We start from the raw sequence: 25,937 nt of genomic DNA on the forward strand, positions 1-25,937 counted from the left end.
ATGAGCAGGCAGGCCTGGCTGCGGGTATCTAGTTATCAAAATGTGGGTCAAGGGAACATCATAAACATACCTTTCTTAGGGGACAGCCTGTTCTGATTCGCTGTGGACAACACACTGCATCAAATTAAGAAAGATAATGACACCAGAAGGGCCATGGGGGCATTCCACTCCTGTGGCATTCAAGAAGAGGAACAATTCCAGTGAGAAGACCCGCAAGATGGGGAGGTTTTCAAGGCATAATGCCCCAGTCGTCATTCCAGCCCTGTGAACGCCATGGTGCTCAATAACAGTGGCATTTCCCAACACAACACCGACAGTCCTTTCGAGACAGAGCCAAAGGAGGGGGCAGCCTTCCAGAGCAGCCAGCTACTCCAGCAAGTGACTTTGTTTGACAGACGTCCAACCACATAACACTAGTGGGGGGAAGATTAAAGGCCTTCCTCCAGGAGTCGATGGGGTTACAACAGTCAAATGTATCCTAAACAACATCCAACATGGTTAATGCATAAAACAGATAAGGATGCTACCCGGAGTCGGACTAAAGGAAAGGTTACATCGAGAGGAGGAAAGGTGCCGCCACCAAAGCCAAATGCAGGAAATACTGCAAAAGAAGACAGTAGAAAGAGTGCCCATGGCAGAAATCAATCAAGGAAATTAATCAGTTTGCTTCCTCGTCCCAAAACAAGATAGGCCACTACAATCAATTCAGGACCTTTTCTTCCTAACTAAGTTTATAAAGAGGCGAAAGTTCACACATACTAGAGTGTAAGAGGTCATCCCACGGCTGCGAGGAGAAGATTACATGACAACCATAGGCCTAAAGGATGCATACCTGCACATCCCGATGAACCACAAGCTCAAAAATACCTCTGGTTCATAGTTGACAAGACACACTACCAATTCATTGTACTCCCATTTGGAATCAAATATTCACCCAGAGTTTTCACTAAATACCTAGTGGCATTGGCAGATTATCTAAGATGGAAAGGTATACATTTCTCCCCCTACCTAGATGACTGGCTAACCAAGGCAAGCTTATAAACATTGTGCAAAAAAGACACCAGGATAGTCATGAACAATGTCCACAAACTAGGCCCCACAATCAACCTTCAAAAATCCTCTACGAAACTGCAGAGAGAAAAGACCTTCCTGGGGGCAAAAATCAATAAGTTGATGGCAAGAGCCTTCCCTAGCCTCAAGTGGATTCAGGTGATAACAGACCAAGCTCGCCAGTACCACAAAGTTCATTCTCTGACAGTGAGGAGTGTGTTGAAGATTTTGGGCATGATGGCCTCATGCATTTCACTAAATCCACATGCAAGACTGCACATGAAGCTAAAGAGTGGATCCCACACCAATGGTCACAGGCGACCGGCAGTTGGGAAGATCTAGTGGTTGTTACGCCAAGAGTACAGTTTGAGATAGCTTGGTGGAACATAGACAATACCACTGTGGGCTGGACCTTTATACAACCAACCCGGTCCGTGACCATCACCACAGACGTGTCCCACACGGGCTGGGCAGCACACATAGGTCAGATAAGAGTGAGAGGTATACGGAAACAGAAGAAGCGATCCTCTACATCAATGTACTGGAACTAAGGACAGTTTTCCAGGCATAGGTTATTGGGAGGGCAGTACAAATTCAGATGGAAATCACAACCATGATGTTCTTTCTATCCGAGCAAACAAGGGGGGAACAGGATTGCATGTCCTGTCAAAACTAGCCCAGGAAATTTGGAGATGGGGCATTCAGAGAAGAATAAACCTGATAACAATACACCTGACAGCTGTAGAAAATGGAGAGGCAGACAGACTAAGCAGAAAAGCATCAGTATCACACAAATGGGAACTAAACAGCGAAGTACTCCAAGTGGTCTACCGGCCGTGGTGCACACCAGAGATCGACCTATTTGCGACCATAAAAACAGAAAATGCAGAGACTTCACATCCAGGCACACACATCGCCTCTCCCTGGGGAATGTCATGTTGACAAACTGTCTTTTCCACCAACTCTCCTCATACTTTTAGTGATAAGCAAGTGCAAACAATCCCAGATGTCAATGATCCTAATTGCTCCACAGTGGGTAAGACAAAAATGGTTCTCAGACTTGGTGGAATTGGCGCAAGGAAATGTAACAAAGTTACCAAGAAATCACAACCTACTCTCCATGTAGGGAGGCAAGGTCTTCCACCCGGAAGTAGACAGCCTGAGTCTTGCTGGCTCCCTCCCAAAGACATAGAATTTGTGCACTTGAATCTCCCAAAACATTTAATGAACATTCTAAAGGAAGTGAGAAGTCGAGCACATTAAAATGCTACTCTTCAAAATGGCATAAATAAGTACTATGTTAAAAAGACAGAGGCCAGCTCCTCAACAGGACACAGGATACCACAGTGAACAGGTATCTTACCCATCTGCTACAAAACAAATTGACGTACACTTCACTAAAGATACACTTGTTGGCGATAGTAGCCTACATTAGAGGCCACATTGGGAGGAGGTTCTTGACAACTCCAGTTATCAAGAGATTCCAGGAAGGAGCAAAGAGAATAGCTCCACCAAAATCATCACAGAGGCCAATGTGGAACCTCAACCTGGTACTAGTGCAGCTTATGATAGCATAGTTTGAACCAATGCATAAGGCAGAACTACGGTTCCTGACCTGGAAGATGGTCTTCCTAATGGAAATCACATCACTACACAGGGCTAGCTTGCACCAGGCACTAGCCACTAAATAACCATACCAGTAAATACACAAGTATAGGGTAACTATGAGGACTAACCCACATTTACAAGATCATATCACATTTTTATGTAAACCAAGCTTTCCAGTTACCGGAGAATCCTGCATACGCTAGACATGCACAGGGCTCTGATGTACTATGTAGATAGGACAAATGAGATTGTGAAAGGAATTCAATTCTTCATATCATTTGCAAACCCTAACAAGAGCTCACCTGTGGCAAAGGGGCCCATCGCAAAGTAGGTCCTTAAAACAATTCATTTGGGTTATCAGATGGGAGAAATGCCTGGAAGAGAAGCCTAGAGCACACTCAACAAGGAAGAAGCATACACCATGGCCTTCCTAGCAAACGTACCTATAAACAACATATGTATGCAGGCACATGTGCATCAATCCATGCCTTCACAAAACACGTTTGTAAGGACATCCAAATAAACAAAGAGGCGCAAATGGGACAGAGAGTTCTGAAATATCTGTTTGCATGTTCAACCTCATTTTAATATCGCCATCATGAGTGAACCCAGAATACTGCTACAAAATCAATGCCCCGTAGAAGAATCCAGAAAAGGATTTATGCTACAAAACAAATTGTTACATACCAGTAGGAGTAGTTTGCAGCTTGAAGAATTTTCTGGATTCACATGTGATACTCCTCGGGAAATGAGGTGAGGCAAAGAGAGAAAGAGAATACAATGCTAACAGATAGAGAAAAGCAAAGGCAAAGTAGTCTCCAAAAGAGAGGAAAAAAGACGACCACTCACATAGGCTTCCCAGGCTCACGTCTGATGTCACGACAGGAGGAAAATAGCACCAAATGGCTACAAACGATACACAGAGGAAAAAAGAGGACGAGCAAGAAGTTTCCAGACACAACCACTGGATGGCTGAATAATATACAACATGTGAATCCAGAGAGTTCAAGCTGCCTAACTACACCTACTGGTATGTAACCTTTTCGTTACTATTCCTAACTCCACAGCTTTGTATCTTGAAGGCATATATAGCTTCAAGGTACATATATGTGAAGTTAGGTATACATAAGAACAATCAGGCTATCTATGGTTTTCTTTCGATATTGTGGATTCAATATTTTGTCCTCTATATTTGTATACCTTGATGTTCTAACTTCAGTGTTCAGGGGATGTATTCCATTCAGGAAATGTAGAGGCTATCCAGAAGGCTGACATATAGATAGACAGCCTTCCCAACTTGTTCAGCAGACGCCTCCGCTTATTCAAGATCATGGATGTGGTGTTGACAGGCAGCATGCTGGGCATCGGTCCTCCAATTTATTTTTAATTGCTACTGCCAATAAATCACTTTAGGATTGGGGCATAAGTCCTATTTTGGACCTTCTGAATGCCTTCCAGCAGAAGGACAAATCCAAAAGGCTTGGTGGCCCAGTTCCTGTCTTCTCTGAACCCGCGTCAATGGATTGTAGATGTGTATTTTCATTTACCCATCCTACAGTCCTTCATACATTATCTGTGGTTCAAGGTAGGCCACAAGCATTTCCAATTTGTGTGTGCTCTTTCGGCCTCACCAGGGTATTCTCCAAAGTGGTTGCAAACCTTCTTTGGAGGTTGGGGATATGAGTCTTCCTGTTAATCAGCACCTGGCTGTTGAAAGCAGGCTGGTTGCAGTCAGTTGAAGTCGGTCACAGATTCATTATCATTAAGACAGATTCCCATCTGGCCCCTTTGCAGAAGCTTCCATTCATTGGAGCAATCTTGGACCAAGTAGAGTTCATTGTTTTCCCGCCACTGTCCTCTTGACCTACAGCATCCTCCTCACCAGCTATGCCAAGTGACAGAAATAGACTCTAAAATGGAATTTAAATTTCCAATGGGCGCAGAATCAAGGCATATCCAGATCCTGGAGGAGATTGCTAGAGATCTGCAGTGGCATTGATGGACTGCAATAGTTCCAGCACAGGCTTCTCTCCCTTCCACACCCAGAGCTGATGGTGGTGATGGACGCAACCCTTCTGGGCTGAGTAGTACATCTGGGGGAGGGGGAGATCAGGGGACTCTTGTCTCCTGCTGAGGGCTGGCACCACATCAGTCTGCTGGAGGTGAGGGCCATGCGTCTGGCTCTAAAGGACTTCATGCCATCCATCAAAGGGAGGCTGGTGCAGATTCTCATGGTTAACACCATTGCCATGTGGTACTGCAACAAATAGGGCAGAGTGGGATCTTGGGTCCTTTCTCAAGAGGCTCTACAGCTGTGGAAGGGTCAGGAATATCAGGGCATTTTCCTGATCCCAAACCACATGGCAGAGTCCCTGAATGCCAGAGTGGACAAACTGAGCAGGCGGTGTTTGGTGGACCAAGAGTGGCATCTGCATCCTGAGGTGGTGGATGTTACCTTCCAATCGCATCATTCCAATAATGGGTAGATCTTTTTTGCTCTATCGCAAGTGCAAATTGTCAAATGTTTTGTGCATTGGGGCTTCCACTAGACCACTTGTAGGTGATGCATTCGGGCTGGAATGGAACACACAACTCCTGTTCTTTTTACTGTCCTGCCTGTGCTGTCCTGAGTTTTGAAACAGCCCAGGAACGATCTAGCCCGGGTCATATTAGTCGAAATTGGGGCAGGAGATTGTGGTACATGGAGCTTCTGGACATGAGCATCTGTTCTCCGATCAGGCTACATCTTCATGAAGACCTCCTGTCTCAGCAATAGGGCTGGTTTCGCCACCCAAATCTGTGCAATGTACACCTATATGCTTGGAGTTTGAGCAGTGGCAACTGACTCAGTTTGATCTGCTGCCTGAAGTGGTGGATGTCATCTTTGCTGCCATTCTACAAAATTCATTTAGTTTGGGTGCTGTGACAAATTTGCTTCCTGGTGTGGCCTTTGGAGGACTGACCCTTTACAAGAAAAGTTGTCAGGGTTCAGCTCAGCCCCATGCCATAATCCTTATTCTATGGTAGGAAATCTGCATTAAGACAAAGTGTCCACTAGAAAGAGGTTTCTCAAATGTAAGTAAAAAATACTCCATCACTCTATCTGCTCCAAATAGGGCAGGCAGACTTTTTCTGATGGTCCCTACTCCATCACGCCGTTGGAGTAAGCTCTCTGGAGACAGTGCCAAAGGGGCTCCACCAACAGAAAGCATTAGGTCCACCCATCTTATGAGGGCATTGTCACTTTTGCAAACGAGTACTCTGTTTGCCAAATTCTAAATCGGCCACCAGGCCTTTAAAGACTGAAGGAGACACCTCAATGGAGCGTCCTAGTGGGTAGACAGGGGAGTTTAACTGCGCTGTCTCTGGCATCTCGGTACAAAAGATCTTTTGACTGGGTGTGAGTGTTTGATTGATTCAGATGCTCCGTCCATCACCACCCCCTTTTGTACTGCTTTTGGCCGCCATAGGTGTGGCAGGGTATGCTCAGACGTGGGTCCCTTGCTCACTTTGCCACTGGATTCAAGCAAGCCGGGCTGAAGACGGCTGGAATGCCAGAAACCGGTCCTCGGAAGCTTGTTTCCGGTCCAGGGAAGACATGGTTTGGCAGTTCGGGCTGGACTGTTCCCATGAGGCACAGGTTCAGACTGATTTGCATATGGCCATGTCTGAACTGGGGTGGCAGAGTGGGCTAAAGAACGGTGATGGATTAAACCCAGATCTTTTGACTGGGTGTGAGTGTTTGATTGATTCAGATGCTCCGTTCATCACCACCCCCTTTTGTACTGTCTTTGGCATCTCATCATTGTTATTTCTGTCCAACTGTGGACCCTGGCATTAGTAGGTGGATACTTGTGTTGCCTGTATTTGTCCATCACATGTTTTGATGAGCAGAAGTGGACCTCCAAAGCTTGCCCTAAGGCTGCCTATATCTGATGTGGGAAGCTGCAGTCAGAAAAGGGTCTGAATTTTCCTTTAAATTTTATAATTTTCCAGTAGCCTATAAAAACATCTGTGTTACCTAAAACCTTTATTAGGATATACTTTATGACATACTAAAAACTCAGTGATCATGCCACATTTATAAACCTCTATGATGTAAAGATCCACTTTTCACTACCTGTATGCTGGTGGAAGTTTTTGTAAGTACTTCGAGAACTTGGGAATATTAATGGTGTCTCCAGGGTTTATAAAATTACCCAGTGCGTTGCTTCGTTCTCCAAACAGATCATACGGACCCCAGTAAGTGTTTCACTTTGAAAAATCAATTCTAAAATTTGGTACGCATCTTCTTCAGAAAAATTACCATAAAACATCAGGTAAATACAAACTTGTTTTCTTTGCAATAATGGGGTGAAGTTTGTTCAAGGTGTCTTATGTTTCATTAATGCATAGCGAGTGATGCATTCAAATTGCACTAAATTGCTGTGAGGGAAAAGAAAAGGTACATGTGCCTGTGTATAATGGAGGAGTCTAGATAGTACTAGTGCTCCTGTGTATTTGGGTCTTCATAAAAGAATGCCCCCAACTAGTAAACAAATCAAAATTTGGAGGCTGGGCAGTATTTTTGCCCTGTATGTATGTTCTTAAGAAATAAGGATTTGACTGGTAAGCACGATATTATGTCGTCTGACATGAAGTGACACTTGCTGTTACTGCATCCCAATGACGTGCTGATCAGTGTGGGATAGATGAAGGATATTGAGTTTATGGCAAAGATGCACGGCATACAGCAAGCATTTTAACTGTGTCGGCCTTTACCTGGTGGTCTGGGGCATAGGGTTGTAAATACTCACTGGTCATGTTAGCCTAGGGCTTAAAAAGAGTCAAACTTTGTAATGGTTTGATGGACCTGCTTGCACATGGCTGTCTGGAGCTGATGTTACTCCACGCCGTCCTCCCTGAGTCAATACCTTGAACCAGTAGCGATTCTTAGGAAGTAACTCCTAGGTTTCCAAGGTTAACATACCGTTTTAAGGATCAGGCTTATAGAGCACATCATTGCCCAGTCTTGTGTCTCGTCGCTATGAAGCGAAGAATGCTCATCAAAGTTAACCTTAATCATCAAGAAGTCAGATTTTGAGCTGAGATCTAGAAATGTTCTCCTTCGAAAGCACTCTGTTGGACTTCTTACCAGGCCACATCTTCTGTTAGAATATTACCTCTGAGTCTATTTTCCCATGGGACACATGACCTTTGATTCTAGTTTATAGTGTAAATCTTGTGTGATACGCATGAAAAAGATTGTCACCAGATATGCAAAAAAGAAGAAAGAAAAAAAAAATATATATATATATATATATACTGTTTTTGCTTTTCTTCGCAGGGGCTCTTTTCTGACGAGTCTATAGAGAGCCAGTAGCATAGCTTTTTCCTTTAAAAATACTGAAGTGTTGTAAATTGCACTGCATTTTTTCAATAGATTATGTCTAATGAACTGCTGCTTATTACATCTATTTTTAAAGATCCTAACCAGTGGAATACCTCATATTGTACTTTTCCTTTAAAACCCTGGAAAGGGTCTGTAATTCTCTTAAAAGGCATTACGTGGTGACCTGTTAATCATCCGTCATCACCCCTTTCTTTAAAGAGCATGTCCAACAAGTCCCCACATTATTGTGAGGTAAAGTACAATAAAGTCAGTAACATAGAACAAAGGTAAACCATATAGATTTCCAAAAACACTTTACAGAGAGATAAGGGGATATTGCCCACATAATGGCTGTTAATTACCCTACCCGCACATGCGGGCCGAGGTCTAGGCTGGAGCTGGAGAGGTAATTAAAACCTGTTCTTTCGCAGAAAATAAGAACAATTCGGCTATTATCACCTTCCCCTCCCCCGTCCATCACCAACAAGATTAGAGCGAACTATGGGTGTTTTTAGGTTGAAACCTACCAGAGAGCAAAGCTGCCAGGTTTGCTAACACAGCTTCCCTGGAAATGCATTCCGCTCTTGCTTACAATTGACTTTGTGGTTTGTAACTCACATTTGCTCGCTTTCTGTTTCCTTGATCTATTTGTTTTAGGCAGTCCAGTTTGAGTTTGTCCTTTTTATTAGCTAATTCCTATTTACTGCATTCTTTCACCAGTACTGGTCGACAGGCCTTCAAATCTTGTACCTATCTTGTCACATTTGCTGTGCATTCAAAGAGAAAGGCCATATGTCAGTCAGGCTCTATCTTTCATGGAGCATGGTGTTTACTTTTCTTTCTCTGACTTCAAAGTGAGAGTATTTATGTGACAGTTATACTGGCCACTAGGGATGTGCTTGATGAAAGCTGCGCCATGTTCTTTTCTTTTTAAAACACAAACAAAACGTATGTCTGTAAAGGAGCTGTGCAGGTATTTCAGAATATGTCAGAAAATCAGAAATGAAGCACATTTCTGGTCATTCTGAAGTGTGGTAGAATCAAAATGTGTAAAGGATCAAAACAAATCAATAAACTAGGTGATGACATTTCCACACCTTATAGTTTGTGCGCTGTATACTTTTGTCAGTAGAATTGTATGTCCGTGCAAATGTAATGGTCATTTCAGTTGGAGTTGTGCTGCAGTGCGATGCCACACCCTGCATACCCCAATTTTACTCCACTCTACTCTGCACCACCACACACTTTGCCACTCCACTCCCCACTGCATCACTGCACTCTACTCTACTTTGCACCCTTCCACTTTATGCCACTTCACTCTACACCACTCTATGCAAATGAACTCTACCCCATACTACTTTACTATGCACCACTGCATTCTTCGCCACTGCGCTCTACATCACTCCACTCTGTGCCACTCCACTCTATGCCACTCTACTCTGCATTGCTACATGACACTGCACTGTACGCCAAAGCACTCTACTCTGTACCACTCCAGTATATGCCAGTCCACTCTGTCCCACTCTAGTCTACTCTGCACTCTGCACCACTCTACTCTAAACTACTGTACTCTACCATGCACCACTTGACTCTACTCTGAAACAATCTACTCTATGCCACTGCACTTGACACCACTACACACTGCAACGCTCTACTCTGCTCTACTCTACTCTGCTCCACTCCACTCTACTCTGCATCACTGCAATCAATGCCAATGCACTCCATACCACTTTACTCAAATCCAATGCACTCTATGCCACTGCACTCAATGCCATTCTTCTCAGCATCACTACAATCACGCCACTACACTGTACTCCGCAACATTTTACGCCACTGCAATCTAAGCCATTGTACTCTACGACACTCTGTTCTACTCTGCAGCACTCTATGGCACTGCATTACATGCCAATGCACTCTATTCCACTCTACTATACACCACTGAACTCTTCGGTAGTCTACTCTGCAACACTGCACCTTCTGCCACTGCACTCTACACACTGCACTCTATGCCACTGAGTTTTATGCCACTGCACTCTACTCTGCACCACTCTACTTTATGCCACTTTACACCATTGTATTCTATGCCACTACACTCTACGCCACTATACTTTGCCACTTCACTTTCCACCAATGCACTCATACCTGTACTACTCCACTCTACTCTGCACCACTCCACTCAATACCACTTCACTCCATGCTACTCTACTCTGCCTCTCTACTCGGCAACACTGTACTCTCTGCACTGAACTCTAGAACTCTAGGCCACTTTTCTCTGCACCACTTCACTGTATGCAACTGCACTTAATTCTGCACTCTTCACCACTCCACTCTACTCCACAGCACTCTACACCACTCTATTCTACGTTACTGCACTCTACGCCACTGCTTTCTATACTACTTTACTCAAAAGCAATACACTTGATGCCACTGCACTCTACTCCACACTGCTCTACACCATTTCACTCTCCATCACTTTCCTCTGCAACACTCTACAACATTGCACTCTACGTCATTGCACTCTGCACCAATGCACTGTACGCCACTCTACACCACTGCACTCTACTCTGCAACACTGCACTTCCTGCCACTGAACTCTGCGCCACTGCAACCTATGCCACTGCACTCTGCAAAACTGCACTCTGTGCTACTGCACTCTGCACCAATACATTGTATGGCAGCACTCAAAGCCTCTGCACTCCAGCCTGCACCACTCCACTCTATGTAACATCACTCTACTCTGAAGTCATCTACTCTACGGATCTGCACTCTGTGCCATACTCTATGCCACTCTTTTCCAGTCTGTGCCACTCCACTCTATGTGACTGCACTCTATGCTGTACCACTCTACACCACTGTCTTCTATGCCAGTCTACTCAAAACCACTGCACTTCATGCCACTCGACTCAAAACCACTGCACTTTATGCCACTCTACTCTAGACCACTGCACTCTACACCAATGCACTCAACCCCACTTTATTCAAAACCAATGCGCTCTTCGCGACTGCACTCTACTCCAACTATTCTGCACCACTGCAGTCTATGCAACTATACTCTACTCTACAACACTCTACACCATTGCATGCTACGCCACTCTATTCTACTCTGTGCCACTGTACTCTACACCACTACTCTCTGCAGCTCTCTACTCTGTGCCATTCTACTCCGTGCCACTCTACTCTGTGCCACTCTACTCTGTGCCAATCTATTCTGCACCCCTGCACTACACACTACTATACCCTACTCTGCAACACTCTACTCAATGCCACTGCACTCTATACCACTCTGCTTTATGCCATTTCATTCTATGTCACTTTACTCTGCTCCACTCTACACCATAGCAGTCTACACCAATGCCCTGCATGGCAATATATTCCACTGCACTCTACTACACTCAATTCTGCAGCATTGCACTCTGCACCACTCTACACTGTGCGTCTGCACTCTGTGTCAATGCACTCTAGGCCACTACACTCTATGCCACTGCACTCTAAACCTCTCTAATTTACAGTGCACCACTGTAATATCTGACACTGCACTCTATGCCAGTTCACTTTATGTCTGTATACTCTACACCACTCTACCCTAAGCCAGTACATTATACCCTCTCTGATAAGCACCACTGATACCTACACCACTCTAGTCTAGGCCACTCTACTCTGTTGCAACCCCACTCAACGCCACTCCACTCTGTGCCACTCTACTCTTCACCAATGCACTCTATGACACTACTCTACCCTACAGGACTCCACTGAACACTGCACTACTCCACTATCCCTTGCACCACTCCACTCTACCTTGCACCACTCCACTCTACGCTACTTCATTCTACTCTAAAACAATCTACTCTATGCCACTGCACTCTGTTCCACTGTACTCTATGCCACTCTGCGCTACTCCTCTATATGCTCCTCTTATCTGATCCACTCTAATCTATGCCATTTTTCCCCTACGCCACTCTACTCTAACCACTGCACTTTACACCACTGTATATGAATGCATTCCACACCACTTTATTTAAAACCAATGCACCCTCCCCAACTGTGCTCTCTGTCAATTACTCTGCACCGCTGCACTCTATGCCACTAAACCATATAATATTCTACACGACTACGTGCTACGCCACTCTATTCTACTCTGCACCCTTGTACTCTATGCCACTGCTCTGTGAACCACTCTTCTCTGTGCCACTCTCCTTTGCACAACTCTACTTTGCGCCACTCTACTCTGTGCCACTCTACTCTGCGCCACTGCACTATATGTCACTATACTGTACTCTGCAGCACTGTACTCAATGCCATTGCACTCTACGCCCCTCTGCTTTATGCCATTTCACTTCAAATCACTTTACTCTGCACCACTCTACACCATTGCACTCCAAACCAATACACTGTATGCCACTCTACACCACTGCACTCTACAACACTCTACTATGCAACACTGTGCTCTACCACTCTACTCTGCACCAATCTACTCTATGCCACTGCGCTTTATTCCACTGCACTCTATGCCACTACACTATGCCACTGCACTCTACGCTCAGCACCACTCAACTCTACGCCACTCTACTGCAACCTACGTCAGTGCACTCCACACCACCCCACAATATGTCACTGCACTCTACGCCACTCTACAATGCAACTCTACACTCTACCTTGTACCTGTACATTCTACCCTTTGATTCTCCACTACACCCTGCACCACTTCACTCTAGTCTGAAACAATCGCCACTGCACTCTACGCCACTGAAATCTACTCTGCACTACTCTACTCTTTGCCACTGCACTCTATGCTATTCTACCTCACTTCACTCTCCACAAATGCACTCTACGCCACTTTACTCAAAACCAATGAACTCTGCACCACTGCATTCTGTCAGTCTACTCTGCACCACTGTACTTTGTCACTTCACTCTAGCCCACTCTATTCCACTTTACAAGACTACACTCTGACGCTTTACTCCATTAGACTCTACTCTACTCTGACACTATTAGACTCTATTCCACTCTGCTCTACAACACTCTACTTCAATTTACGATGCTCTGCATAAATCCCTCTATGCCACTCAATGCCACTTTACTCTACTGTATTCTACAACACACTACCCCACGCTACTTCACTCTGACACTCAATGCTGCTCTACTCATTGCCAATTAACGGTGCAAAACTCTACTCACCTCAATGCCATTCTACTCTCTTACACTACTGCACTCTATGTCACTCCACTCTACGAAAATCTACTCCACCTCTCTACTCTTCAACACTCTACTCCTCTCTGAGAAACACCCTCTATGCTACTCCAGTCTGTTCTACACCACTTCACAACACTCTGCGCTACTCCACTCTTCAACACTCTACTATGTACTCTGACACTCTACGCCTCCCAACTCCACTCCACTCTATGCCTTTCTACTCTACCACAGTCTGCTCCCTCCACGACACTCCACAACACTCCACACCACTCTATGACACGACATTCCACTTCACTCCACTCCATTCAACTCTACTCTACTCTATGCCAGTCCGTAACACTCCACTCTACTCTACTTTACAAAGCTCCACTCCACTCCTTTATCACACTAACTTTAGTTATGCTGAACAGCAGCCATGCTGGCGTACAACATGGCTAAAACATATTGGTGGCAAAGCCTATAGAGGATGTAGCCTTACGGATAGAGTGGTCGACTTCGAAGCTGAGGAACTGGGTTCGAGTCTCTGCAACGACGCTCAACATCCAGTGATTCTGGGAAAATCACTTAAACTCCCTGAGCCTTACAAAAAAAAGAATGTGTCCACCTGTAACAAAACTGGTTCTCATGTAAAGTTCGCAGATACCTGATTTCAAGCGCCGGGAAACCCTTTGTGGGTAGCTGTGCGCTATATAAGCTCAAATACATTTTACATTTACATTTCTTCGGGTCTAGCTTGCGCTACATAAAACTCTAAAAAATTCAAATAAAAAAAAATAGCTCTTACCTAGACAAGATATATTGGCGTTGCCAGTGCTCCTGCTACTTATTGCAGTACACAATGTTAGGACCAATGCTTTCCACAGCACACCAGAGGAATGTAGTTAGCTTGTAGCTAAATAATGCTCCCTTTATGGCCTGTAGCATTAGGTGTAGCCGGAAAAAATAGGATCATTCTGATTGGCCTGTTCCAGGTTCCTCTAAGGGTGATATTCAGAATAAAACCCTTCATTAACTGCCTTTTCTTAACTATCTTACTTTTACGATCATTAATTACATTGGAGGCAGAAGACCCTTCCTTTTACATAATACAGTTAATGTAGCTGCAGTTAAGTATGCAAATCTGATCTCATCTCTAGGATTTCGTACTTCCTCTCCATATTAAAACCTCGTAAAGTGATTGGTGTCAGACTAATCAACTTTCACTTCACCAGAGAAATCTGTCTAAACATCTCTGTCCAGAACTGTCACAATATAGAACATACTGAGCATATAAACGCTCAAGAACTGGAATAACTTGGGGGTGTCACTAGGGAGCAACTATGGATTAATGAAATATATTTAAAGAATGCAAATACCAGAATACACTGGGATCTCATAGAGGACCTACAGCTTAACTATGCAAAAGCATGTGATGCCTTGTCTGAGTATTATCACGTTTTCTTACTCAACATTCTGCATTGCTGTTGCTCTGTGTATACAGCCACGGCGTCAGTAATAGTCCTGGGCATGTGCTGGAATTATTTGCCTCATTTCTATTCCCAGAAATTCAGTCATGTTCTTAACACTAAACGAAAATGAACAGGCTGCTAAAGAAAGACTGTAGCTGTACCCAAGTCCCTGCACATTCTTCTGTACATACAGCTGCACGCGGTGCTAGTCACAGAATCAACCAAAACAGGATGAGGAAGAACATATCTTCTACTTCGAATGCTTATCATAAAATGGAGAAACTTTAATCGGAGTCATTCCAGGTCCTGTGCCTCAGCCCCACAGCAACTCCCCTATTATGAAATATACTCATGAGGAAATCGATGTCAGAGTAGAGGAAAGCTATATTAGGCTCCTTGTGCTATTTAGCTGAGCTTTCACAACAGCAAAACCCAGATGTTTGCTGACAAAAATGGGCGAAGGAGATACCCTTGGTTCCCACTACAAGAAACCTTGATAGTTCAATATTTAAACTCTTCAGACGTTCAGGGGAGTTGGATAGTCCTCTGTAGCTACGAATGCTTTATATGCAATACCACCCTTGTGGAAATGTCTACATGCTCAAAAACTGTGAACAAATGTCTGGGTCAAAAATTGTCAACAAAAATATGCTAAACCCTGCAGTGAAAAATAAACAAAACACCAATCCAAGGATTAAAGAAGAAACTGATTTAAAGCAGACTGAGACGCGAGCAGACAGAAACCCACTGTGAAGCAAAGATCTTCATAGTAAGTGTCTTAATATATTAGAGGTTTAAAAATGGTAGCCACTTACCAGTTCACCTTGATTCTTATTCAAGATGCAAAAACTCGCTCGGAATCAGCAACCATCTTGGATTAGGAAAAGCACAATTCTCTTTATACATAAAAACCTCCATCTTGGTTGAAAACATAGACTGTCACTGTATTCAATATCTGCAAGGTTAATTCAAGGATTACATCAGAGATATAAATATTCTGGGAAGGCATGGCATTAAGAAGCATATATTAGTTCCCGACCTAGCCTTTTCGTATATTGCTGCCCATCCACCTTTATTGGCCCCTGTATTCAGTTCTCTCTTACACTGACAGCAAGGGAGACACACTGGTGTAATGTTCCTGACATTAACTAGCACAATGCAAAACAGTTAAGACATAAAGAACTAAAGGTATTGGACAAAGGGTAGCTATAAGTGTTGTAAACACATGTTTGGTAGATGCCACAAAAGGTGTAATGGCGTAAATGGAAAGACATTGAGGTATAAGTAGACATAGGTGTTCTATAGTTTTGGATAAGAGGACTTTCTTGTCTGTGCCTTCTTGGGCCCTTTTGACAGGACTATGATCAATGGGCAGCCAAGCTGCAAGTATTCGTGGCCAGCTTAGACATGGAATATTGGCCAATGACAAATGTTCTCTTTGGACTTTGAGGAAATTATGGAGCTAATTTCTCTCAAGCGGGAGCAGATTATGGACTGTCAGGACCCAATACATCCCGCAGGACTCGCACAGACAACCCCTTCCTTCTCTGTTACCAGAGACCTTCAGAACACAGTGAGCTATGAAATGTACTGGAAGAAATGTCCACCGAGAAAACGTAACATAACGAGGGTGGCAACAATACCTACAACGGGCACAGACACTTTGCATGCCTGGTACTCTGTGATTGACATGTGGGGTGCCTTTGGGTTTTATTTTCTGGCGAGTATGCAGGTGGATGGAGACACACACTGAATATGAATCTGGTTCCACTGCTCAGAAACTGCTCTAATTATGCTCTTAGTGAAAAAGTCTGATTAAAGTGGAACATTTCCAGGCATGGAAGCTGTAAAATCCTGAATTATTAACTGAGGGGAGATGAAGTTATGAACATCTCAAAGTTCATAAACCCGTGCCCTGTTTGGTACAATACAGATTCAGTAAAAAAAGCCCTGATAGGAAGCTCCAAAGTTGCGGGGTTTTCCTCGGAAAGAGGTGAGTTAAGAGGTTTAAGCAGCATCAAACAAATATTCAATTTAATTAACTATTACTAAAATGTACTAATCAATTTATTGAAGAAGAGAGGAGTCTAATAACTAAAGCAAATCCAAAGAGGTACAAATTGGACAGGAGAATCCAGAGATATTAAGTTTTTATGAAAATGTGGAAAAAATCCCAAGGAAAAGTGTGTGTGGGGGGGGGGGGGAATCAATGACAGTCTATTGTCTAAAAGTGCCTACCAGAGGACCCTCTTCACTAAAACTAAAACTTCTACAGACAAGTATCAATTCTACAGACACGCTGTACTGCTCCATGCAGGGTGGAAGGGCTTAGACATGTTCAGTTACTTTCTAGTCTCGGACCCTCAATGGCTGCCTGATGTCTTACATTGGTTAATATATTCGATCTGCCCACTCCTAAATTTCCCAATGTGGATACCAGGACACATTTAGCAATGAGATGCAGGTTTAACCACTCTTTTCAGTCAGGGCTCCAGTATAGGTTTCAGTTCCCCGCTAGTCCAGTGGATCGTCTGTAAAGAAGTCTTTCTTGTTCTTTAGGGCCCCTCGGACCATGTGAGGCTTGCTGGTCTGACCCCTAAGAAGCACTTTGGTATAAGGGGAAAGGTGGCAAGACCTCTGTCCTTCCGTTAAGGAATATTCAGACAGAAGTTCTCTTTAGTCTTAGTAGCTAGGGTATGAGCTCAGGAGGCATTTCTTATAGTGGCCACTGGCTAGTGATCAGTGGTAAGTCCTCAACTTACCCTCAAAGGGTTCTCGCAGCCCCATCATTTCCCAAAATAATTATTGGTGGATGTTTTGCTATTCAAATCCCCCCCCCCCCCCCACCCAACAGTTGTAGGTCTCCTGCAGGGTCCCATCTTGTTACCCTTATTGTTTGCACTGTATGGGCCTGTTTAAAGAACCAATTTGTACTTCTTTAATTTATGCAGATACCAGCTTGTGGTGAGTATGGACTAACTAACAAGTCCACTAGTGAGGATACTGTTGGAATTTTACACACAGACCTCTAAGCTTATCTGGCCTGGCACAAGGTCCTTCTCGGGCACATTACACACTCTGTACATACGTCATGGCTGCCAGCTACAAAAAATGTACGTTGGAAAGTCAAGGGGTTGAGCAAAGACAACACTCATAATGGCTGGATAAATTCAGATCTAATATAACTCATTTACGATTCACAATGTCATCATATACTAGCAATCACCTTATCTGTCAAGACGTCGGCAAGTGAAATTCTACACCAAACGTTGACAGGAACATTAAATTAGGAATCATACAGAAAAAAATGCACCAACCTATTTTTCATTGAAGGATCTACTCTGATGATCATAAATGTAGAATATACCTGCCTGCGTGTGACCAACCCCAGAATACGTCAATTAGAACATATAATGTATATCCATAGGAGATGCTAATTTGTCATTTTTTTCAAATGCAGACAAAAACTTCCAAAGACTTCTCGAGATAGATTTATTTCTGAATTCTTTCTTTCACTCATAAAGCAATAAAGCAACGAGCATTATGAGAGCGCTGCAACAAAACATCAAAGTTGTCAACTCAGTAAGAAAGATGTTTAAAGCAAAAAATCCCTGTAAATTGCAATGCACAGAGAAGTGAAAATCTGCACTGCCCCTTTAAGTTGCCTGCCTTTAAGTTACCTCACAAGATGGCAGCACGTTTGGGCATATACACATACATACGAAGTGAACACCTATGAATGTTTTCAGTTTAATGTATGAAATGCCATTTAATGGATGGCTTCCTTAGCAAAGCTGTGCATCCATAACATCCATCTTTGAATGGGTTCTATTAAAATAAACCAAAATACATTCAAAGATGGCGCTGTTGATGTGTGCAAATCCACAGCAGCCATCTTTACATAGCATTTGTTAAAACATTACAAATGTATTCTGGCTGTCGTGAATCTGTGCATTCGACGGCCATCTTTTAACACATTTGGCAATGTATTAAAACGCATTCCATGATGGTCAAGACGGATGCGTGTATTCGCATCATCTTGGCGAAGTCAACAGGTTTCACTGCGAAGACCTTTAGGCTTTGACAATTGTGGTATTTCGTTTGGTCTCTCATCCTCTTTTCATAGTTGAGAGCAGTTTTTTAGCAAGGATTACAGATAAATTTGCTCACAGCTTGCAAAAAATGTAACTTAAGAAGGTGTGTTGGGCGTGGTTTGTTCGGGAATTCCTCCCAGAGGAAAAATATAAAGAGCTATATTATGCTGTCTATAGAGGTATTTGAAAATTCAGTAGATGAGCATAGCACCAGCGTTTACATAGGCAAATTAAATGAAGCATCTGATTATGTATTTTTCAAATTTACCTTGAAAATAACATTGCATGAACTTTCCTCCTCTTTCAAATTAGAAGATAACAGCAGTTGTATTAAAATCCAGGCCCAGTGCGGGTTCAGTTATTATGAATGGATCAGTTCTTGCTAACTCGAGCACAAGTCTGAGTTTTAATGAACTCACAAATCTTCGACGAAACAGAAAACCCCAATAACCATGTAATTGCTTGTAGAAGAAATAATTGGAATTTACAAAAAATCAGCAAATGGAGTCTTTCCTTGCAAGAAAGAAGAGCTGTGCATTGTTTCCCAGCCTGCCCCTGCTTTCCAAAGTGTTGTCTATAAGAGCTGAGTTAGCTAGTGGGAAGCATGCTGCTGCCTCTTCTAGCGGAGATAGACTGAGGTGCCTACAAAAGGAGGGGCTGCATAGAGCTCATCAATGTCGGGGTACAGGGGCGGCCTTAGGCATGTGCAAGCTGTGCACCTGCACAGGGCCACCAAACCCCAGGGGCCACCACGCCAATATATATCCTTAATATATTAATCCTCTGAGGATGGATACATATTTGCGTGGCCGTCCCTGGCAGGGATTTGGCGGCCTCCTGCTCTGTTCCACTTCCAAACACCCTGACCCCCCCCCCCCCCCCCCCCCCCTCTTCACTGGCCTCCGCGCCCCGCCACGCCCGGACCCCCTCTCCCGGGGCCCCCTACCTATGCTCCCTGCCCAGGGCCACCATGAGCCTAGAGCCGCCCCTGTGGGGTTCCACTCTCGCTAAAACTGCCAATCAAGCCTGCATTAGCTACGCTAACAGGTTTGGTTTTGTATGGTGCTCACCGCTTGCACCCAGATACACAGAACATTCATGTGTAAATTAACACACTCATTATTAGATGTGCAATGCCGTCAGCAACACAGCAACCCACACCCATGCCAACAAAACCCAATACTATACATATAATGTTGCATAAACCACTGCGCCTAATTATGCCATCCGCAAACGTGCTGCCACCAAAGCGTACAGATACAAAGGTATTGATGGATATAGACAACACATAGAGGCTGACACGCGCAAACGACACACATACCTACCCACACGGAATCTTACACAACACAAAGACTGGCAGCACACAGGTATGCACACAATCCCAGACCGATTGGATGGACAGATAGAAGGACCAAAGCACAGTTGTATAGACGAATGAGTATTGTATTGATGCTGGAAGATTCGGGCAGAATGTTCCCTCAGTGTTCGAAAAGAAGTAGAATACTGTTGAGTAAAAACTGTGTTTGCCAAATAAGAATGTGTGTAGGCGGCTTACAATGTTTTTTCTATACATCGCCACATACCACAGATGATGTTGTTCTGTGCCTTACATGGCAAGATTTACTGCTACCCAGTTTAAAGTTACATAGTTTATCAACTTGGGAAGAATGAAAGAGCGAGTAAGCCCCTCTGGGCTTCAAAGCCTCGACCTGCCAATCATCTCAGTGCCATGTTGCTCCTTTCTCGTCTCTTAGGAGCAAATTTCACAGCCCTTCGGCCAAGACAACTTAGGGATCTTGGGGGCATAGAAAACGAGACAATTCCATTATCTGGGCACTGTGCCATGAACCACGGAACTGAAGGACTGATGCAGAAGGCTTTTAGGCACTTAATTACCCATTCCTATAGATATGATCTAAAATGAGTGGCATTGCCCTCGTTGGTACGTCGTCCTTACGCCGTGGACGCGTTTCTTGACTTCCGCACAGATATTATTTTTTTAAACTGATCATTGACAGGTGCTTGATTCTCATCAGTATGTATTTATGCCGCGTGAGAGATGAAAAAAGCGTCTGCTGAGAGAGCTGGATGGGCGCCCAGATTTAACTCTCGCGTTTGTCGTCTCATTTTAAGGCGCGAGGTTTACCACATGCAGCGAGAACTGATGAAGGAGAGGACCCGGTGCCGCGCGCTGGAGGAGGAGATGGAGAACCCCATGAATGTGCACAGGTGGAGAAAGCTGGAGGTGAGATGCTCTAATGTGCTGTTCTCGAGAGCTCTTAAGGCGCATGTTTGCACAGTCCCAATGTGACGTCACGAAGCGTGCACCCTGATATTGAAAGGGGAAGGGCAGTAAAAATGTAAATCAAAAAATAGTTGCATGCAGATTCCGGGCACCAGTAACTTAAAATAGTGCTCTGCATCAGAGGCTTGATATTTCAATATAATTTAGACATTTCTCTGTTTTTTTAAAAAGTGATCTTCAAATGTGTTGGCTAAGTTTCATTTTATAGTTTTATTTTCTTATCAGTTTTTATTTTTATTTTTATTAAATTGGTATTTTTCCGTTAGCTAATTTAATGTGGAGCATTTATTTCGTGTTACATCATTTAGCATCCCTTATCACGTGTACAACTCAAAAAAGCTAAAAATGTACACGAAGAGAAGGTATTCTTATCACATGTACATCACCCCCTGATGATCCAAGAGTCTGTGGTGAGGCATACTGGTTCCTTGTGCATGACGTGGAGACTATGCTCTGCTGTACCAGAGCTTAATTTATTATTAATGGTTTCCAGAATCTTAAAGAGCCTGCATTGAATAAGTGACTTGCCAATGGTTCTTTTATCTTCTTTGGGGTCAATCTTGCTTCCTTGTGGTTTTGACTGCCAGTCCCAGCGCTGAGGACCAAGGGACAGCAAAGGAGTAATCAAAGGGAGAGACAGAATCAGAATCCTACCCAAGTGATCACTTCACCGCAGCCTCCTTCCATATCAAGATTATAATTATAATGCAGTAATCGATTCACCTCTTTGGCAAGTTTGGGGCATGCTGAGGCCGCTGAGCCAGTATCTGTGGTGGACCTGGGGTCTAGAGGGAAGCAAGAAGGCTCTCTGATTGAACTGAGGGGATACAGTATCAGCCATCAAATCCCTGAACTGTGGGGTCCCGCAGGGTTCCTCACTAAGCCCTGCGCTGTTCAACGTATATATGAGGCCGCTGGCTGGGATCGTCGAACCATACGGAATAAAAATTGTTTCGTATGCCGACGATACCCAGCTAGTGGTCTCATTGGCGCAAGAGGGTACCAGACACACGTCAGCAGGTCTGATGAAATGCCTTGAGGACGTCAAGGAGTGGATGACTTGCTCCTCCTTAAAACTTAACGGAGACAAGACTGAGCTCATGCTCCTGGGCTCAGTATCCCCAGTATCGTTCACTCCCCTGTGGCCTCGTGCCTAGGTACCCCTCCAACTCCTAAGGACAGCGTAAAAAATCTGGGAGTTTGGCTTGACAAAAATCTTTCCTTCTCCACTCAAGCCACCAAGCTTTTTGCCACATGTTTTGGCATACTAAGAACACTAAGGAAGGTTCTACCCCTCCTACCTATGGAAGCCAAACAGGTGGCTATACAGGGCCTGATTCAGTCCCGGTTAGACTCGAACAATGCCCTGTATGTCGGAGCCCCAGAGATGACCCTGCGAAAGCTACAGGTGGTGCAGAACTGTGCAGCCCGCACCCTGTTGCAGATCCCACGGACCCAGTCGGCTAAACCCGCACTGAATAAACTACACTGGCTTCCAGTGAGACAGAGAGTGGCATTCAAGGCACTATGTATTGCCCACCGGGCCTTCTGGAAATCAGGCCCAGTTATCACTGACAAACTAGTCACGCAATACCACCCTAAGAGAAACCTCAGATCTACAGAAGCCTTTCTGGCCATAGTACCCAGAGTAAAGAGAGCCAGGTCAGGAGGCAGGATGTTCTCCTTGAACGCCGCCAAGATGTGGAACTCACTCCCCTTACAGCTCCGGGCCAACCCAAACCTACTCTCCTTCCGCAAACAACTGAAAACCTACTTGTTTGGGAGGTCCACTGTACTCTAATTCCTTCCGTTTACTCAGCTCTGTCTTAGGCCTCAGCGCTTGGACGCCCACTGGGCAGCAATCGCGCTATATAAATGACAATAAAAAAAAATAAAAAAAAACTGGTTCAAAGCATAATAGGATCTGTTGCGGACTTTAAATCCAAGGTGACTTGTTTGAAGGAGCAGATCGAGTTGCTAACTGACTCACAAAAAGCTACCAGGCCTCTATTGCACTATGCGAAAGCTGATGACGCCCCCATAGTGGGTAGGAAGCATCTGCCCTCTGTCTCTGTAAATCGTCCATGCAGTCCTTTGAAGGTCAGACCACTCGTATAGCCCCGGCTCCCAATATTCTCCGCTCTTTTCAGAGACTGAAGCAAAGGATGGTAGGCCCGAATATAATGGGCACCCCCATACTTACGCGTCCCCAGTGATCCAACTTCCTGTGAGATGTGTCTTTGACTGTACAGGGGCTGGTTCTTTCCACACTATGTCAAGCACGGGATCTGGGTCAATTGGGATGGTGTCAATTGTCCTCACGCTTTCCCAGCTGCCAGCTCCTCCCAATCCTCCTTAAGAGCAATTACTCCGGAGTGTTCTATCACTGTCCTCATGCACAAGGTTCCATGGCTGCCTGAAGGGGTGAGAGGAGATCAAGGGCCAGATGTAGGTGGCCCAATACCGGTTGGTAACGGCCAAAATTACCGAATTTTGGCCGTTACCGACCATTATTGGGCTTTTTAGATGTAGGTGGCATTTTTTTAGGATTCGGTATTTTACAGAATCAGTAATTTAAGGATTCGGTAAAATACCAAATTCTTAACATACCGATTCGGTAAATTACCGAATCCAGGATGTAGGGAGCACTCAAGTTAGTGCATTCCTCAGTTAAGGATTTGTTATTTACCACCAACTACAAGTTGGTGGTAAATAATCAAAACCTTTGAAAAAAGCATTTTTTTTTGCTTTTCCAACAGTGCGATGTGGCAGACATACATGCTGTTAGGGTATGTATGTGTGCCACATGTGCACCCATACACAATTGAGGGGTGCAACAGGGTGTCAAAGTGACACCCTGCCACCCTTCAATCTTTTCCCTATTTTACCGAATCAGTATTTACCGATTCGGTAATTGACATTCATTCCTATGGGCCTCCAGGCAATTACCGATTCTGTAAATACCGTTTCGGTAAATATAGAATCTTAAAGATTCGGTAATTTTTACCGAATTTTTAACTACATAGCATTTACCGATTCGTAAATACCAAATCGGTAAAATTCTGTATTTACGAATCGGTAAATACTATTTACCTACATCTAGCCCCAAGAGTCTCTGATTAACAAAGTGATTTTCTGGCTTCCCAACATAAGGAAATTCCTGTCCGTTATCAGTCAGGAAATTGCCAGGGTTAAATGTATTCTATACTCCTTAGGTGAATTGGACACTTTCAAACTCACCTTGGTTTCCAGTAGCATAGCATATAACCTTATTGCCCTCGAGGTGCGTTTTCCAACACCAGTACCAACCAAGATCTGTTTGAAACATAACGCACCAAGGGCTACAGCTGAGAATAATCTGACCTCAATTCAGCCACAGGTACTGACCCAACAGAGTTATGACAGTTAACTCTCCCAGCCGAACAGTTAGCACTGATTCCTCTTCCAAGTTTACAATCTGTAGCTTGGAGCATACTTTTATGGAATGTTACTGGTCTTAATTCCAAACTGGCATAGAGGGGCTGGGGGACCGTTAATGACTCATTTGACCTATGCATGTTACAGGAAACCTGGTGTGTTGAGCCAGTCCACAGGTCTGGGTGCACTACCCTTTTCTGTCCAGCTATTTCATGTGGCAGGAGTCAGCCAGCAGGTGGCCAGATTACGTGGATCAATAACTAGTTAGTCTTTACTATCACTATCCCTGATATAAATTTGCTGGACATCTTGGGGCTGATTCTTTCCAGGGACCAGTTCTCCTACTTCGTTTTCAATGTTTATAGTAGGCCGAATGGGGCAAACAAGATATGTAGTACTCTTTACATTTTAGAGAATGGAATCAACACTCTCCCGTATAATGATAGGGTAATCACTACTGACGATTTTAATGTTACATTTGAACCCCTTGGTTCCGGCTCCCTTAACCTAACGAAAGAGGAAGATGCAGTATAGGGCATTCCCCAGCTGGACTTGGGACCTGTTCAAAGATGTATGGTGGCCGCTAACCAGCTGATGAGCTTAGCTCTTTACCTTGGCCTCAGGGCAGGTCCATTTGTGACCATAGAGGTGTCCACACTTTCAAGCGAGGTTCTGCAAAAGAGCTGCATTGAATGCATAGTCTTATCCATACAGTTGTGGCCCTCTCTCAAATACATGGTGGTAGTTGAGCACCACAACAGTTATCACAACCCTCTTAATTTGTTTCTTAATGGGCCTGGGATTTGTACCCACCAGACTGGCATCTCCAAGCCTTAGGGTGAATTAGCCCTATTGAACAACAAGCGGGCCCGAAAACGAAAGTTGTCTGGAAGGACTTGAATGTGTTAGCCCAGATTTATGGGCAGGTTGCTGATACCCTGGAAATATACTGATCCATAGTGGACTCCTAACCCTTGACCCTGTGTCCGTTCTTACATCCCATGAAAAAAAGTTCATCAGGCTTCAAAGCTTTTTACGTAAGATTGGTCTCGTTGAGTATTGTTTGATAGTCATTGCAGGATGTTTAGACACATTCTTACACAGAAGTTAAAGCTGGAAATAGAAGAGACATCCCCAGGTCTTGGAAAGACTATAAAGATGTACTATCACAGACTAAACTCAAATGGGAGTGTAAGTTGTGGGAGGACCTGGTTGACACTGCTAGGACAGAGAACACTAAATCATTCTGGGGAACAGTGCCCACAGTAGCCATAATGCTGCTTCTTGTGGTGATTACAATCTCGAACCACAGACTTGAGGGGACCATTTCAAAAAAATCTATGCAGCCAAGCTGGAGCATGAGAGCAGAGATGTAGAAGAAGCTACTCTCCCCTCAGTAGGTGAAGTCATCCCACTAACCCTCCAATTCAAAACTATCTTGGAGGCGATTAAGG

The 25,937-nt window shown here is 44.1% G+C and overlaps 1 protein-coding gene across 1 annotated transcript in view; it reads left to right on the forward strand.

Annotated features, from left to right (window-relative positions):
- The window catches only part of CFAP58 (cilia and flagella associated protein 58), a 674,866-nt gene that overhangs the window by 475,023 nt on the left and 173,906 nt on the right, over window positions 1-25,937 (forward strand). Inside the window, exon 14 of the mRNA XM_086922755.1 lies at window positions 20,895-21,006. Within this exon, the coding sequence (XP_086778881.1) occupies window positions 20,895-21,006 (112 nt within the window). The remainder of the gene's footprint in view (window positions 1-20,894; window positions 21,007-25,937) is intronic.

The sequence above is a fragment of the Lissotriton vulgaris genome, chromosome 5, assembly GCF_964263255.1.
Source record: "Lissotriton vulgaris chromosome 5, aLisVul1.2, whole genome shotgun sequence".
In the NCBI taxonomy this organism is placed as follows: Eukaryota; Metazoa; Chordata; class Amphibia; order Caudata; family Salamandridae; genus Lissotriton; species Lissotriton vulgaris.